This window comes from Lepisosteus platostomus, chromosome 9 (genome assembly GCF_059453375.1).
Source record: "Lepisosteus platostomus isolate fLepPlt1 chromosome 9, fLepPlt1.hap1, whole genome shotgun sequence".
Classification (NCBI taxonomy): domain Eukaryota; kingdom Metazoa; phylum Chordata; class Actinopteri; order Semionotiformes; family Lepisosteidae; genus Lepisosteus; species Lepisosteus platostomus.
Window position 1 is genome coordinate 57400790 of NC_142619.1, and position 18843 is coordinate 57419632.

The 18843-nt window shown below is 42.9% G+C and overlaps 1 protein-coding gene across 6 annotated transcripts in view; it reads right to left on the bottom strand.

Moving 5' to 3' along the window:
• Positions 1–1662: 1662 nt before the first annotated feature.
• Positions 1663–18843, bottom strand: part of LOC148655309 (uncharacterized) — a 64181-nt gene continuing 47000 nt past the window's right edge. For 3 of the 6 annotated variants that reach the window (XM_088645769.1, XM_088645771.1, XM_088645774.1), the window contains exons 9-17: positions 15565–15743; positions 14821–15013; positions 13559–13745; positions 13045–13164; positions 11380–11630; positions 10096–10253; positions 9294–9388; positions 6292–6469; positions 2295–2433 (exon numbers count right to left, since the gene is read on the bottom strand). In XM_088645769.1, the coding sequence (XP_088501895.1) occupies positions 6320–6469; positions 9294–9388; positions 10096–10253; positions 11380–11630; positions 13045–13164; positions 13559–13745; positions 14821–15013; positions 15565–15743 (1333 nt within the window). In that variant the 3' untranslated portion in view covers positions 2295–2433; positions 6292–6319. Of the gene's footprint in view, positions 2434–6291; positions 6470–9293; positions 9389–10095; positions 10254–11379; positions 11631–13044; positions 13165–13558; positions 13746–14820; positions 15014–15564; positions 15744–18843 lie in introns of all 6 variants that reach the window. The other 3 variants (XM_088645770.1, XM_088645772.1, XM_088645773.1) reach the window with 3 other exon arrangements.

Sequence of the window (18843 nt, forward strand, 5' to 3'; positions counted from 1 at the left end):
TGGGTAGCAGAAAATTAATGATTGGGAAAAAAGTCATTTCAGAAGAGAAAGCCATAATGCAGCTTCAGAAAGGACAGATTAGTCTGCACCTGTAAACCTGTTCTTGCAAATTCCCCTGTAGGTAACAATGAAGATGAATTGTAGTTTCAGTTGTAGTACAACTGGACAGAGTTTCCATGGTTTAACTAACATGAACAGTTTAATGTCATGGGTATTCACCATTTTTCAAAGTAATTGCTAAACCACATCAGTGTAGTGTCACAAAATGTTTTAGTCAGTTACAAATTAAGAAATATGGTTTCTGTATGTTTTTTCTTATGAATTCAAGACCTGAAAGTCTGCAAAGGTGTCTCCTGTACCATGTTTTATGTCTGTCTGCAATCGTGCATTCTTACATGTGGGGTCTGCTGAAAACATTTATTTGACCAAGATGGTATATTGCCCCCCTCTGTGCACAATGTGACTTGGAATAAACTGAATTTCTAAGATTTGTTTCTACCAGGATGGCAGTGTGCTTAACCTGCTGCCTCACAGCTCTTGAGTCATGGCTGGGGTGTCCACTATGTGGAGTTTGCATGTTCTCTCTGTCTTAATATGGACTTTCTCTGGGTACTCAAGTCACCTCCCACTTTCCAAAGTCATGCTGTCTGTGAAGTGGTGACCCTACATTGTGGATGCCCAACCCTGCTCCTTGAGATCCAGTAGGTGTTGTAGGAAAGCAGCTCCCAGTGGACCACACAGTTGCTGGAGTTTGTTCCACCTAAGTTCTCATTTACACCACAGAACACAATATGATTAATATGAACTGTTTTACAGCTATCAGTACTTAAACATGCATTGCAGAAGTAATGTAAAATCCCAAACATCTGAGGAGAAAAAGCTATCACAGTCTAGCAACATAAGTTCAATTTAGGCTTCAATTAGGTAATTAAACTCAGAATGGGATCAAAACCAGAAGGACCATTGAGAACCTCTGCTGTATGTTACCACTAAGTCACTAATTTGTAAGTTATGGAACAATTCATTTGTGATCAAATAAGTGATTTTTTAGATTTCATTAGAGGTCACTGAGAACTATAATCTATGTGCTCTTGAAGGGTCCCGGAGTTCTCTCTGTTAAACAGATTAAGTGTCTGATTTCTCAATTACTTGCAGGTGTTTCTAATCCTTACTAGTATGCGACTCATAGGTAATTGTATTGGGACTCTCAAGACTATCTCCCTGTACCTATGCCCATGCCCTTGACAGACAGGCAGGTCCTGTCAGGGTGCAGTCTTGTTTCTAGGATGTGCAGGTTGAATAGACTAGAGAAGCTGCTCCAACCCTTACTAGGAATAGGCAGCTTTCTGATAATGGATGGATGAATGGATGGACAGGTTCTTCTACATTTGGGGTTAGCCAGCCATATTTTATTGAATAACAATGGTCCAAGGAAATTGACGCACTGTGGTAAGAACTTCTATTACAGAAATATAAAAAAAACAAACTGGCCTCATCAACAGATCCTAAAAGTATACACAGCCAAAAGCACATGTGCTCAAGTGTATTACTGAGGAAGTCAATGCAGTTAATTTTGCCAGTGACAAACACATTAAGGCTATTAGAGAAAACAGTCAAATACAGACCCAACAATTAAACTGGCTTATACATTGCTGAATATTGATAATAAACGTTTTTCACTAAACTGTATGGATATTGCTGAAAACTTACAAAGAAAGTGGGAGCAATGACACTTCTGACCCAGCATAGTGTTGCCAAGCTGTTATCTGTTGCAGAAGGCGAAAGATTACATTCTTAAAGAGAGCAGATATATCTCGCAGGCATTACAGTGAATTTGCACTTCATCCATTTTCCTCTGCCATGTTAAACACGTGGGATCAAAAACCATTTCCTAAAATTGACAACCATTTACAGATTCTCTGTTCTTTAAGCGATTAATGAGAACGGTCCGTTGAGTGCATTTTACCTGGAAGGTGACAGTGGTGATCTCAGTATAGGTAGACTTATTTTTCAGCCCTCCAGAGTTGAGGCACTTAATCTGGGTCTGGAAGGAGCAATGGTAAAAGCTGACTTACTTACATGGGTGATTACTCCAATCGCAGTGTTTAACATAAGCATGCAAGAATGCTAACATACGTCAGCTTATTCAAGACCAAGTGCTCAAAATCAGTTCACATGCCAGTTCCTTAAAAACAACCCTCAACAAGACGTTCTCTTGTAAACACTAAGCTATGCAGTTGATGCAGCTCCTCTCTCTCCTTCTCTGGATGGATCTTGTAGTCCAGCCTCTTATCACTGTCCTCTGATTTTGTTGTGGCTGCTGTGCGCTGCTCTGAGTGGTGGGATGTTGTACGCTGGGTTTGCGGAATACCTCTGCAGGGCTGACCCAAAGGGGCTAGGCTGACCCACATACATGACTCCACCTAGAGACGGCTGTAAGAGCAAAGAAGAATTGTATTCTTCATCAGTATCGTCCTGGCAGACAACACGATTCTAATGAGCTTTTACCAGACTACTGCTGCAAGTGTAACAGACTGCGTGCCTCACAGACATACTGTTTCATGCTAAGATACCTCCTTAAATCAAAACATATATGCATAAGGAAATTTGCAAACAAGAGGCCATTCAGCCTGTATAATAAATATTGCAAATGTTTAATTCACACCATTATTGTATTTCCAGCATTTTCCCCCAGGATATAAAATGCAGCATATAAACAATACAATAAACCTTCTTCACATGTATTTTTAGTTGAACATTTGCTGAGACCTCTGGTTCTGTGTAAAAACTATGATGAATGATGTTGTTCTGTACTGTAAATCAAATTAACAACAGTATTCCAGCCAATCTGAGCTGGTTTCCAAAAGTGTTGGGGCAGTTGAAACAATGAAGTTGTCACGATTATAGTCCCCCTTCCTTAAGGGTGCTCCAGCCCTTTCACTTGAGACTTTATTCTGTGCACCTGTTTCCTATTCCCAGCCCACCTTAAAAGCCAGGCGCTGACGCTCATCCGGGCTCTGCATCTGGTTTCCGTGCCGTGCGAGTCCAGGACCTGGAAGCGCCTGGTCCCGTTAAGGTTTTAAACTCTGTTCCCGTTCCCGTTCCCGTTCCCTGTCTGCCGGTTCCGACCCGGCTTCTGGTTTTAATTCCGTGTTTTGATGGATCTCCTGGTTTTGGACTTACCCTTGTGTTTTGGATTCTCTCTAAGGATTACTCTTTTGGATTGTTCGCCTCGGCCACACCTCCCCCGTGCACCAGCGCACCTTGGACACGCCCCCCTGTCTTCAGCCCCGTATTCCTGCATGACGTTTCCCAGTGTTTCCCCACTTCTTTGGATTGTGTCGTCCGCATAGGGTCCGGAAAGAACTGTTCGTTACAGAAGTCTAAACTTGGATTTTCACTATAAACTCTACCAGTACTCATTTCTCCTGAATATTAAATGTGATTTGTAAGTGCAACTTCTAAGAAACGGCAATTTTACATGCTGAAGGAACAACAGAATTCAGAACAACCCCAAAAACAGGGAAGCGGCTCAGTGGGTTTTAGACTTCGAGCAGCTATTACCTTTAAAAGGATCTGCAAGCAAAAAATAACTCTTGAACTAAGTTTTACTTTTTAGGGCAAAATCCGGATGGGAGTGAGACAAAAACAGGGAATAAAGGACTAGGATCGGGGCTGGAAGAACTGGGGGGTGTATCCAAGGTGCGCTGGTGCTCGAGGGGGGGGGAGAGCGTGGTCCAAGACAAATAAGTCCGAAGGGTGTTTGTAAAGAAATGTCCTGAGCCGGGTGGTCCGTCCTTGACAAAGACTAGACAGTCCATCTAGATGGTCCATCCTTGACAAAGACTAGACAGAGTTGAAAGCCGGAGCGGGATCCGGCGAAGGGTCAGGGGAATAAAAAAGGGTATCGGGGGCCAGGCGCTCCCAGCCCCAGACCCAGACGGTCAGGACGCCGTTGCGAAGCCTGTGCTGTTGAGCCACTCCTGGACTTGCTGGTTGGCGGGCTTCTGGGTGCCCATCTTCCAAAGCTGAGCCTGGAATAATGGGAGCGCCTGGCTTTTAACAGGGAGACTGGAACAGGAGGCAGGTGCAGGAGATTAGGTAAACGAGGAAGGGCTGGAGCATCCTTAAGAGGAGGGGTTTATGATCGTGACATGACATTTAATATGATTAAATTATCAGATTACCCCAAAATGAAACATTTATCATTCATACTAATCCTATCATCACAAATACAAATTGCTTGTTTACATACAACAAAATTAAAGCTTTTGACTTTGGTGTCACATTACATTTGGATGACCCTGTGTATGTATACATCTCTGCTTGCAGAGCATATATATACAGTATATCACATCACATTCTTTCTGCTTAGGCCCAATACTTATCCCGGGAAACATTAGGTTTAAGGAAGGATATGCCCTGGATGGCATCTATGTGCATCCCAGGACACACACACACACACACACACACACACACACACACACACACACACACACACACACACACACAGAGTGCAGAGCAAATTGCTAGAATCATGAATTGTAATGTCTACGGTAGTAATGGCAAGTTCAGTTTGTACAGCGAGTGAGAGTCTCAGTTGCAGGTAATAGGTGGTGAATGTGAGGAGCACGAGACAGATTTCGTCATGGTCTCCGGCCACAACAATCCCCAGAGCTTGGTCCTATAGAAAGCTGGAGAAGCATGCAGTTCAATTCCAGATACCAGCACGCCATCACCTGTAGGCAATGTTGCAAGAAGGATAAGGAGAAACGTGGCATCAGACAGTTCAGAACTTTGTAGAATATGTTCTTGGGAACTGCAGAGACCCAACACACTATTCCTAGTATACACTATATACAGTACATCTAAGCGTATATACGGCGTATATACAAGTGTATATACAGAATGCATCAGCCGCATGCATATGTTTCCACAAAAAGAACTGCAAAAGAAAATGCTGTTTGTTATTCACGCATTTTCAATGACTAAATCAATGTTTATGAACAATCTGATTATTCAGTTGTCTTTTTCTTTTTCGGTCTTTAATTATGTACACTTGTAGTTCAGACTCTTCTCAGACTCTTATACTTGAACATATCCTGTATATAACAGAAGACAAAGGAACATGTTAGTGACACTTGGCAGTGCAAGCAGACTGTGAGCTCAGTCTACACACAAGGAATGTGCGAGCTTCTGGGCAAGCCTGAATTACTGTGAAGTCGCACGGCAGATATCCAACCAGATTCTGGCTCGTGCAGACTTAATGTCGTGCCACCGAGCAAGATGCTGGAAATGCTTGTGTTGCTTCGTATGGAGGTGAATTTTTAGACACGGTGACGAAGTAAGGAAAATCAAGGCATTCAAGATGGAAGGGATCCTCCTACAGAGGTTGTCTTTGACCAGTTGTCAGAACAGATCTAGAGCGGATCCTGGGGATCAATCGGGAAGGGTCAGCTGACACTCCTGGGACTTCCTACAGAAGGACGCGTCTTGTCTCTTTCGCCTTATTAAAGTTTTTTGGGGACATGTTCATCAGTAAACATAGGTTCTGGTACAAGACACCAAAAGATATGACTATGATTATCATTGTACCAAATGTAAATCCTGGATATTATTTTTAATATGTGACAAATGCTGTAATTTAAAAAGTAATTAATTTCGCAGAAGGTATTCATTAAACGTTGTGCAACAGCATGTTTTTATGCATCCGCTGTTATTAACTTAACCTATCAGTGTATATCCCTGTGCATATGTAACACCAGAAAAAATACTTTTATTATTAAATTTACCTACAGGAAGTGTTTAAAGGAATTTTTTTTTCTTCTGCAAAACACCTCACCCAATTAGTGCAAAAAATTCTAAATGGACCTGCTAGGAGTTTGAAATAATAGGACAAGAACACCTCCAGAACTGCTGCTGTGAAGTCAGGCTACTTTCCCAAAACTGTAGTGTCTTTTAAAAAGTACAGTTATTTTTCTTTCCACATAAAAAATACAACATTTCAAAAACGATTTACCATTTTAACACCTGAATATCCGTCTGTGCTGTGGCGGTGCCAATTTTTCTTGTTAAAAAACCAAACTTAATATTTGTGCAAACTAAAATAAGAGCTACAGTCACCGACTGATTTTAAACTCTTGAGAATTAAAAAAACAGTTGTTATTTGGCTTCGACAGTCATGTCTTTTTTTTTGCCAGTTTTGACTGAACCAATGGAACGTGGGGTGGACATAGAAGCTCGTCATCCACCATTCGGTAGCAGTGGAGGGTTTGGAAAAGCCCGTCTGACCTGGTGCACTCACTCAGGAACGCTCCCGTCACCATGACGCCACAGGAGGGGGGCGCGGCAGTGGGGGCTGGAAGGACAAATTGTGAGCAGATTGGAGAAGCTGTAGCCCCGCGCTGTGCTGCCAGCCAGGGGAGCAGAAGGACCCAGGGAGATGGAATCTGAGGGTGTTCAGTCTACCCTGGGGTTGAACAACATGGTAAGTGTTAGAGATTCGCAGGCTGGGTCTTTACATGTCATACACCTGGACTAAAGCTTGGATTGAATTGAGACATGTGTTGCCAACTGGGCTAATGTCCTGATTTTGAGGGGAATTATCAACCCCTGCTGACACATGGCTGCCTGACTGAGATCCCAGAAGGCAAATCAGGGAGCCTGACAAGAAGACCTCTAGAACTGTACTGTCTCAATGTGGTTAACCTCTTCCACCACCATGAGAAAGGAACGTGTTTGTTTTTTTTTTTCTCAGTGACCTCAATGGCTTTCTCAAGAGTGGTCCACTGGACTGAGCTGAGCTGTCTAAAACAAAAGAAATCAGTGGTATATCATCTATCAGCACTGGCACCTAGCAATCACTCAAAGGTCATTCTGACCTTTGTCCTCAATCCTGAGTGTTGACTTGGACCCTATAATAGCATTGCGATATCTAAGATATGCCCTGCAAACCAGACAAATCAGATTTCACTCAAAAATAGCTACAGGTTGATAAGCGAAAAAAAGGACAATTAAATTCAGTGTTGTTCAAGTTCTCACAAAGAGCAGCAACACTAGGCTTCACAAATGGACGCCCTGTTGACAATTTACTTGTGTGCTCCAACAAAACAAACTGCACCAAACATCAGACTAGAAAACTCACAATCGTCATCCCTCCTCCGACCCTTTCGTATTTTAGTTGATTACGTGCACCTGCCCCCTGTTTTGTCCCTCATTATTTAAGCCTGTCGCTCTACCTCTTCCTGACTGAGCACTGGGAGATGGGTGCCACAAGGCTGGCCTGTTCCCCGGGCTCGCGGGTAGCCCAAGGGCAGGCCTTATTCCCCGGCGTCCTGACCGTCTGAGTCCAGGGCTCGGAGCGCCTGGCCTCGTTACTCTCTTTTAACTCCTTGTTCCTGTTCCAGGTTTTAACCCTGTCTGTCTCGGATGGATCCCCCGGTGTCCTGGACCGGCTCCCGTTACAAAACCTTTCTTCTTTTGACAAGAGCTTTGACTGGTAACGGAATGGTTTGAGACAAATAAGCTTTATACATTCACTAGCCTGTCTAATTTCATATGATTATTTCACATTATTCTTGAGTGACTGCCAAGGACGTATTCTGTGGGGGGCAGACCTTTTTCATTTTAAAGGCCATGGTTTAGGCTAATGCTAATGCTTACGAGACATCCACCTTCATCTACTTCAGAGAAATGCAAAGGTTTCAGAACAATTGTGACACGACAACTTTCAGGTTTAAGAAAACAACTCCTGCAGCCCAACCCTTGCTGCCTCGTCCCGAGAGTCCCCTTGTCACTCCCTTTGCCACTGAGAACTAATTCCCATCATGGGAAAAGACTGGTTAGACAAGCTAAGAAACAAGGAGTGTGAGAAAGGTGGCAACAGTGGGACGCAATATAACAAGAGCTCACGCACTGTTCTTCTGGACAAGTGATATCGAACCAAATGGTCAATAAATAAAATGCATTATAAAAATATGACAGCTCCATATATGGTCAGTTGCCAATTACTGTAGTTCTTTAAAATGTATGCTAAAAAGTGCGTGTATTGGTGTACAATTCGATGACCAGAACTTGTGTTTTCAAGCAAAGTTCATTTATCTCTACAGGCTTCCAGGTTCCTTGAAGAGGAAAGAAAAAGAAATGCAGGAAATGAAAACCTTATTCCCAGGGGCAAAAAACACTATTCTGTTAGATCACTACCGCGGTCCTTCAAACTTGTGAAATCCCAAAACTCAAAACGATGATTTCCAGTTTCTAAATTAACCTGGATATTAATCACTCACATTCCTTTTATTCCTGTCAGAAGGTACCAAGTGGACTGTCGCACAACATGAACCAAATACTGTGTACTGATTGAGAAGCCTTGGAGTTCTTCCAGACTATCGTCTATTATGAACCTGTAGTGCAACTACTCAGTTCCCCCTAATTTGATTTCTGCCATTAAACACGCCTCCTGGCAAGTTACTGGATCTTGTACAATCTTACAGCTTGCTGGGAGCTAGCACAGGGATGGAAATATGCAGATTTCAGCATTTTTGCAAATAGAGAATTTTAAGCTACATTTTGAAAAGCAGAATGCAACCACAACACATCCCTGTAAGTGAGGTAAATTAGGTTTGGAATTGTGGTGACATGCTTAATTTGCATCATGATTTCTCCAAGTCTCAATGAGTATACGATTTGTTCTATAACAGGCTACAAATTAAAGGAATGTATTTGAAAATTTTATGCATTTTAATAATGCATAATAGCTGAATTCACCTCTTGTGTCAGAGCATTTATTAAACATCGTGAATGGCAAAAATGTATTTCTGGTAGCATATGTTTCATGGTTTCACTATAAAATGGGCACCACAAAGCTGTATATCAGTTTCCTTTGTTATTTTTAAGCTTGAGTTCATGTATGTGTTGCATATAATGAAATACCAAGTGAATGTACTGATAGCAGAAAGGACCTTCAGTGTGAGTTTTTTCATCAGATGTTTTCCAAGTACTATAGGTGACCTACTGGTCACAGGTTGCTCGGACCAGTTCCTCCAAAAGATCGAACAAGACAAACACACTTCAAGCATTGTGCTCTCACAGTAGGTATCAGGGACCATTTCTACACCCTCCCAGTGTAGGACCACCCCAGAAATACAGATTTGTTTTCCTTTAGGTCTTTCTTAACAATTGGGTGACTTGCAGAATTGCTGAAAAGACATGCAACACAAGTTGCATCAGTTTGACACAATTTCTAGTTGCTATCATGTGTAAAACAGGGCACAGAGCTGAATGAAAGTCCTACATACCCCTGCTGAGCGAGTAGGACCTCTGCTTCCCCTGTCCAACAGAACACTAGAGCCGGGTCCTCTTCTGGAGCTGGAGCTCCAGTCAGCCCAACTCCCTGCACACACAGCATCAGTGAGAGTTGGAACAAGCCTTTCACAGTCCTCTGCATATGAATTCTCATTGTGGGTGGGTGGGTTGAGTGCAGTCGAGTTGGTGTTGACTTATGGCGACCCTATGGATGGTTCCCCCATCACTATCCATAGAGTTTTCATGGCAGCTACAGAAGTACAGTAGATTGACAGGCCTGTCTTCCGCGCAGGTAGTGCTAGTGTTGTTGCCGTTGTCGGGGAAACGTGATCCTCCGCTGCCAGCACCACCCCATACTGCTGTGGCCCAGTATGGGTTATTAGAGAACCTTGCACCCGACACGGGACATGAACCCACCACCCTGAGATTATGAGTCTCATGCTCTACCAACAGAGCTAGTTGGGGCTCAATTCTCACTGTAGCTTGACATAATACAATGAACAAGTAATAGGTTTATTCCATGCTGCAAAGAGTGTGGGGGTGTGAATGAGGAAGGCTCACACATGAAGAAGGCTCCACAGCCGAAACGTTGTGTTTCCTTTCTTCTCTTTTCAGAAGGGAACAAACCTTTACTTGTTCCTTTGTAGCCTACGCATGCTGACGCAGCTCCCCACCTGAACTACTTCATAATACAATGAACACTGCTAACCTTCGTTAACATCATTGGTATATGATATAATGTAGCCAAGAATGCAGATTATTCTCTTGTAATCTGTGGATGAGCCTGGCTCTCACCTGTAGCTGACTGAGACCAGGCTGGCCTGCAGAGGCGACGGTTCTGGCCCCTGCTGCCCGGCCGCACCACCTCGGTCCAGTCCGGGTGTGTGGAGGAACTGGGGCTCTGAGTCCAGGGGCTGCGAGTGGGAGGAAGGCTCATCGCAGCCTCCTTCGTCCTGTCAGCAAAACAAACAGCAGCCGAGCCCTTATCCTCTTCGCCTCCCCCCTGTGTTCTGACAACCTCCTGCCTTCACTCTGCACTGTACAAAATCAGGAACGTGCATTCGGTTGTAATGCAAGGCAGCGGTTTACTTTTCAACCTCATGAAAGGAAACCCCAGGTATTGCAACATTTCAATCTATTGCCCATTACACAGAAGCAGCAAATACGGAGAAATTGTTTTTTTTTTTATTTGTGCCGTATTTCTGGTCACTTTGATGTTAAAATAATGCGTGACACTTAAAAGCAGTTTTTGGATCGATAATTATCATATCATGCAATAATTGGAAAGCTGATCCTGTGGCTGTTCTATAGGCAAAAGTTCCCACCCTCTATTCTTTAATAACAGAAGCTACAGGAGCATAACAGTATTGTCTCGGTTCAATTTTTTAGAGCATCTTCTCAGACAGGTTGCTATGAAAGTAAAGCCCTACAGAACTTTCATGATCACTGACCACTGTAGCAAAAGGCTCATTAAATGGCCGGCATTGGCCATTTCTAGTCATTCTGTGACAGAATGAAAGCTTACAGTTTTAACACGGCACAACCACGACGAACTCCATCATTATTGCGCCATTCTGTCTTGTCATCTGACAGCTTGCTGGAACAACTGACACCCATGTTTGTTTATATATACAGGCCTCTGCACTGTGTTGATGCATTGACTGGCATAACGATAAGCCAGTTTCACAATTTACTGCACCTCAAAGACATTGAAGGATATTGTCTGCAATCAGACTGCCTCTGCTTCCACATTTAATGAACAAAGACATGGCAGGGACTGATAACAAGCTGAATGTGCCTCCCATTCTAATGCTAAACCACCCAGATTTTTAGTCAAGATAGAAGATGCATACTAAGGTGAGGAATTTAATTATTCATTCAACATATTCATTCAACACAGGCAATGTAAATCTAAAATGACGCGGGTACTTTTTCCAGATTGTTTTTTAAAGATTACTGTACATTATACGTCAATATGGAGTTTCAACGAAATAAAGAACCATAAAAATTGTGCTACATGGTTACTCTTACGAAACTAAAACTAAGAAACTAAGATTTTTAAAGCGGCTGTTACTGTACCTTTTCAGGAGAGAGTGGGGCTCTTCTTCTCTCTTGTTAGAGTAGGGCCCTTGGCTTTCAGCTCTCTCAGCTCTGAGGTCTTGTGATGGCCTCCCCTGTTCCTCCTTCTCCAGCCGGTCCTTGCTGGGGTCCTCCTGCTCACAGCGCACTGCCGAGGGGCTTCTGGACTGGCCTTCACTGTCAAATCCCCTGTCCTGCCATGCATGTGGCGACTTGGCACTCCAGCGGACTGGCGTGTACCAGGCCACTGCCTAGCAGACCCCATAGAAACAGGGAAAGCCAGCAGGCAGGTCAGCGTTGCAGACAGAAAATAAGCCTCATTTTAACGACAATGATTTCCAAACATAAGGCTGCTGTTACAGGGGTCCCAAGACCAGTTCCGCATGAGCCATGTAAAAGCACAGCAGTCTCGAGTCTTGTTAGCCTGGAGCAGAGAAGTTAACGAGGAGACCTGACCCAGGCATTCAAACTCCTCAAAGGCGCTGACCAAATCAACTTAGTGGACCGCCCCAGAATCAAAAGTGAAGCAGAGGGCACAAGTGGAAGTGTGTGGAAGTGTATTGAAATGAGATAACATGTAGCGGAGCTAGTTCGGGCACGGTGACGTTACCGCCCTCCCTGCGCGTAGCAGGGACCTCAGCTGCCTCGTTTAGCTCACTCGGCTGGTTCCCTGTTGCAGTACACCGGAGACCCGGGTTCACGCCCCAGGTGCTGTGGGACGGAACGGGCAGGGTGGAGCGGCAGAGGGCACAAGCCCGTGTGGAACCATGACAGTCACAAACACAGGGAGCTGGGAGTGTGGAACATGCTATCCAGCAATAATGCTGAAGCCTTGGCTTCTTTCAAGAAACGACTGGGTGAGATCCTTGAACCTATTGATTACTACCTACCAAACAGGCTACATGGACCACATTGCCCCCTCTCATTTGTTATCTTTCGTACACTCTTACTTTAAGCCTAGTACAAAAGGTTTGAACTAGTATTATGCAATAATAACAACAATAATAATAATAAATATCCTCATCATAATTTGTGTAACAGCCTTCATTGACAAATCATTTCAGCAATGTGGATTAGGTGAGCTTGAGGCTTAACAGCAACAGCAAAAGACACAATGGGTGTCAGTCAATTAGGTGCACTGATCTGCGGCAGTCAACAACATCCACATGTCATTTACAAAAATCATTAACTTTGAGAAACACAAAAGGAAAATAAGTCTATGCTAATGATGGGTATACGCAAGAAACCACAAATAAAATAAGGTATAAGTATAAAAAAACACAATATTTAGTTAAGTACACATTGACACACTCTCATCTAGGGGTGGAGTGGTGGCTCTGTGGCTAAGGATCTGCGAGTGCCTGTGATCAGAAGGTTTCTGCTTCAAATCAATCCCACAGCCAGCAGAGGAATCCTACTCTGTTGGGCCCCTGAGCAAGGCCCAAAACCCCAGTTGCTCCAGGGATGCTGTACAATGGCTGACCCTGTGCTCTGACCCCAAGTTTCTCTCCCTGACTGTGTGTCTCATGGCGAGCAAGTTGGGGTATGTGAAAAAGACAAATTCCTAATGCAAGAAATTGTATGTGGCCAATAAAGTGATCTTATCATATATTATCTTATCTCCCCGCGTACTGAAACTTCGAGTGATTCAGCGGTTCAGTTTACCTGCCCATTCGGCTTACACAGGATAGTCGTACATTCAGGGCCAGTACCAAATCTGTGCTGTTCCTTCCATAGGAAGTCCTCTGGAGGTTTATGGGAGACTTTGGAGGCTGCTGCCCAGACCTTCAAGTCAAAATATCCAAACACAGCTCACATTCATTTCCAAAGCAGTCAGCTTAATAATAACCTAACGTCTGACTACTTCTCTCTTATCTAACGCAGTGAAATAACTCTCAACAACATTTAGCCCTTTGCGTCAAACACATCTGACTGGAATCACCAAAAACGAACGAAGAGAAGGTGAAATATTCTATCTTGCACTTAAAAATAGCAAGTCCTGCTGTCAGGCACAACTCCAAATGAATGATTAACGAACGACGATGAGGAGGTGGACCGACTGGATCAGAGGTTATGGATATCTAGGGGAAAGTAATTTCCTGCCAGATAAAATAATCAAAAGGGCTTCGGGCGTTTCCGTGCTACACGAAGAACTGGTTCATCGGAATGCAATCAGTACCGTGACAGAAGCAGCTGCCTTCAACCTTGTCCGGTGTGGGAACCTAAACACTGTCACAGGGTGGCCACCAACATTCTGCTGCAGTAGGAATCCCCCTATATCTTCCTCCTGCTTTTGGGAGGAATTCACCAGTCGGACATACAGGCCATTCGGGTGGACCTCTGCTATTTGGATATACCCTGTAGCGCTGCAGGAGAGAGGGGACAATGCATTATTCATCAGATCACAAGGCGCTCTCTTTCCCATCCAGAGCAGTGTCAACAGTCACCGACAAAGACTGGGTGGGAGACCAAATTCAGGGTTTTTTTCTATTGGGTGTGTCCCAGAAACAAAACAAACTGGTCGCCTTGAATAGGAATCTGGATCTGTTTTTTTAGAGAAGAGGAGAAATGCCACCGACAATTTCTTTTAAAATGCAAGGAGTAACATGGCAGGGCTAAATTTGTCATGCAACGTGTCCTAATCAGATGAAGAACAAACCTATTATTAAAGGCAAATACTGCCTTCAGGTATTGGTCACAAAAACATGACCTTTTCAACTGCATATACAAATGTAAATCAAATTAATCACTTTCTGAAATTAATATGACTTTATTGAACCACGTAGAAGGGAGGATATATGAAAATGTGCAACGATCAGACAGTTTCACTAGGTTTTTGAGGCCTTCTTAAAAAAATAGAATACATGAGGTATGAAGGAAACTCATCCATCAAAAACCATCAAAATGGCTCTGGTAGCCTCTAGACATGAAAAGTCCAGTTTTTATTAAAGAAATAGCAGCATATTGTTTGTGATGTTTCATCAATCTTTTGATAGCTTAGCCTTGCAAAACATATCAGAATAAAGTATTTCTCATTTGCGTCAAAGAAAATTTCAATAGAAAAACATGTACATTACTACACCAGACTTCTGCAAATCTGGCTTGAACCTATGTAAATTTGTGAGAACATTCAGATTTCCATGGTGTTTAAGTACAATTATGACCATGGTGGGCTTTATTAAATAATTTCAACTATTTACTCTATAGGGTTTTATTTGTTTATTTCTAGAGACTGTATTTAAATCATTAATGATTTTGTTTACTAATCAATGTACTATTCTACTAATCAATGTATTCATTTAAATTATAAAATGTGTTCAGTGAGCTGAAAAGGGCATAGATTAGAATAGGATAGGAGCCTTCTACTATCAAAAGTATTACACAGAAAACATGCATATGGCTCAAAAGTGAAAAGGAAGCCGAACTCTGTCTTGCACTGACCTGGAATTTCCAATACTGCTCTCCTGCGCTGAGGACCGTCTGTTTTCCTCAACAGATGCACCAGAGGGCGCTGCTTCCTTCTTAAACAGACAGCTAAAATAATCCCTGCCTTGCCCAAGCAGGGCACTGTGTCCATCTAGGAAAGGAGGAACTGACACAGGACGCCTGGGATTCAGGGACTCACTAAATTCGCCTACACGAGAGACAGGGAAATAAAATCAGTATTGTTTCAGATGCAAATGCAATCGAAACATAAAACTTCAAGAGAAATGCAGTTTCAATCACTGATGGTGCACTCAACAAAATCATTAAACCAGCTACTGCAATGGCAATCATGCTGAAGGATCTCAGCTCTTTCATACTGGTAATTACTGTGATTTTCAGGTATCATCTGAAAAGTCACAGCAGAATTCCCAGAAATCCGACTTTGTATGAAATGAAATTTCCAGATTTTTTTTATCCATGGCTTTAACTACTGCGGACAGAAAACCATACCTGTTTGGGAATTCACTCCTTAAGAATGTCTGCCGCAGTCAAGATGCAGAATACTGTGCGGTTCTCTGTTGTTTTGCTGTGATTATGACTGTTTGCTTTGGCATGGTTCCTAGTTTCTGCACTTACCTCATTAGGCCAGAGCTCTCTTTGCTGTGCCAATAATTTCAGTGTCCTACACATTTCTCGGGTACTTTTACCAAGATGCAGAACGGTATGCGTCTGTAGGAAAAAGGCAGTTGTAGCACACACCTGTTTCTCTGCGCAGCCTGCTGCTGTGCGCTCCAGTAGCAGTGGCAGGTCTCCCAGGTGGGACAGAGGTGACAGACCTCAGGGCTTTAACCTTGCTTGAGGAGAGGCTGTGGCCTGCTGCAGGAGAGAGTCCGTCCAGGGGCTCTCCTCCCACTGTCCAGTTATGATCCTCTGCAGGGCTTTAGTTTTGAGGGGGGAAACAAGAGCGATCCATTAAAAAGAGGAGAAAAAATACCTACTCTGAAAATTTGAAATCAAGCCCTTTTAATTGACCGATGAAGAAATGGGTGGCCCAAGAATATATGCCATGGGATTGTCCAGACGCCACTGCTTCAGACCTGGATAATTATCAGGGCTGGCTGTGATCAGGAATCCCCCCCAGGAGGTGAGGACACAGCAGACTTAGTGCAGCCAAGAATGGGTGCTTGAATAAAAAAATCACCAGCTTGCTGTGCAACAAATAAAATAAGATCACTTTATTGGCCACATACAGTTTCTTGCATTAGGAATTTGTCTTTTCGCATACCCCAGCTTGCTTTCCATGAGAGACACAGATGGGGAGAGAGAAGCATGGGGTCAGAGCGCAGGGTCAGCCATTTATACAGCACCCCTGGAGCATTTTGGGGTTCAGGGCCTTGCCTGGGGGTAGGCTTTCTCTGCCAACTGCGGGATTTGAACCAGGAACCTTCCAGTCCTTCCTTAGCCACAGTGCCACCGCTCCACCCAGATGCTTCACACTGGGATCAAAGCAGATGGCTATTTTTTTTAAAATAAAGCAGCCATATCACCCTGCAACTCACAACTGGCAGCCCACTGAAGCTCAGCAGGTGTGAGCCTGGTCAGTACCTGGATGGGAGACTCCTGGGAAAAACTAAGGTTGCTGCTGGAAGAGGTGTTAGTGGGGCCAGCAGGGGGCGCTCACCCTGCGGTCCATGTGGGTCCTAATGCCCCAGTATATGAAAGGGACACTATACTGTAAAACAGGCGCCGTCCTTCGGATGAGACGTAAAACCGAGGTCCTGACTCTCTGTGGTCATTAAAAATCCCAGGGCGCTTCTCGAAAAGAGTAGGGGTGTAACCCCGGTGTCCTGGCCAAATTTCCAATTTGCCCTTACCAATCATTGCCTCCTAATAATCCCCCTCTATGAATTGGCTACATTACTCTGCTCTCCTCCCCACTGAGAGCTGGTGTGTGGTGAGCGTTCTGGCGCACTATGGCTGCTGTCGCAGGTGGGGCTGCACATTGCTGGTGGTGGAGGGAAGTCCACATTACCTGTAAAGCGCTTTGAGTGGAGTGTCCAGAAAAGCACTATATAAGTGTAAGCAATTATTATTATTATTATTATTATTATTATTAAATAGCCTCAAAAAACTATCCACGATTTCGCACATTGGAAACTTGGGATTGACCGATGTCCCATGCCGGGTGTGGTCCTGTCTTGGACCCTGTGCCTGCTAAGCAAGGCCGCACTCACCAAGACCTTCGACAGATACAGTGGATATGGAAAATAGATAAATAAGGAAAACAAAGAATGTTTTGTGAGCCAAACACATAGTGATCTAAATCTTGGGGATACATAATTAGAGAGAGTCTGTTAATTTATTTCAGTAAAAACCTGTTTTTTAAGCTATTTTACAAGACCTGATGTTGTAAAGACAGAAGGTGTTAGAAATCATGGCTTGTGATATAACAAAAGGCACATTCCGCAAAATCCCTGTTTATCAATTCATCAAATTCAGCCAAATGAATCTAGAACATGTAACACAGAAGAAGGAAAACTAAAGATAAGTTCAGAACAACAAGGTCTGTATAAGGTCTGTTAATTGTATAAAAATTAACATCGGTGTTTTTTAATACCTGTATATACCTGTTACATGGTTCATTTTCTACAAATAAATATATATTTATTTGTATATTTATATCTTTGGTTAGAAAGATAGTGGTGTTCATCTGTTCAAGCATAGCTTTTCAGGTCTCCTGAAGGGCACTCAGATGCTTGCATGACACTGGATGTCTGACATAATGCATGAAGGGGTCTGTCTGTTGTTTAGAGGAACCAGGCAGCAGAAACACAATAACAATCCCTCAGCTGGAATTACGCATTAAAAATGCAACATTTGCAGGCATTCATAGATTCATATTTTGCTGTGTACAAAAGCCAAAAAGTGGAATTGAAATCTCAATCAGAAAAAAAGACTCTGCATCTTATTTAATAATATAGACCAGGAGTAAATTACAAATCAGTGTTTTACAAAATCGCATTACAAATGCATATGAGGCACGTGGACTTGCAATAAACTCTCACGAGACCGCACAACGGGGGAACATGTGAACACCCTCCACAGTACCAACGTGCACAAAACCTTTGCTAGAAATACACTCTATAATAACCTTTGAAAGCCACCTGAGGGAAAAACAATTTAGATTGTGTCTTCAGCTGTGGTACATATCAATCTTTCTCCTCTGCACAAACTGAGTCATAACGAGCACATACTGCTGATAGTGCCTCTTTAGCTTACAGCTAAGCATGACCGCATCATTCTGATTCAACAGAGAATTAGAAAAGATTGCCCTTAGACTCCTTAATTTCTCTGAAATGTTTAAAACAAAGCAGCCTTGTATACTAAATGCCAACTCAGACTGTTTTAATCCCATGCTGCAACAGTATTTTCAATAGGAAAGATTTTGTTTCCAGAGCATTACATTAATAATAACAGCTGTCTTAATTCAGCTCAGGGCTGGTGTCTGGAGTAAACAGTACATTTTGTTGAAAATACTTTTGAACATCACAAAATACAGTACAGAAGAGCACTCAAAATATTAAGCAAATGTGCTTAAAAGCCTTTGCTGTCGACTAGGTCTCGGATTATTTACAAATTGTTGTAGATGGTCTTCTACTCAGGCTTTGTGCTCTAAAAACGTTGTTTAGCAACTAAACAACTAAGGGAACATTACTGATGTTGCAGGTAAACACCATAACTTTAAATGTATTTGTTTTTAACTACAGCAGTAAGCAAAAAATATATAGGGTTAAACGTGGCAAAATGAAAGTGCACATCATGCAATACTGTATGAAAACACTACGCTGTTTCACCTTTACGCAGAAAAGTTGCCTGTTTACTAAGCTACTACAATTATACAATAACACATGATCCCAATACGGAACTCTCAGGCTTTCCTTTAATGACAGCTTCTCTCTTATATATTTCATATCGTGATGAGTAATTCTGAAATGACAGCAGCGAATGTCAATTACAAAAAGTAACAGTACTCACAAA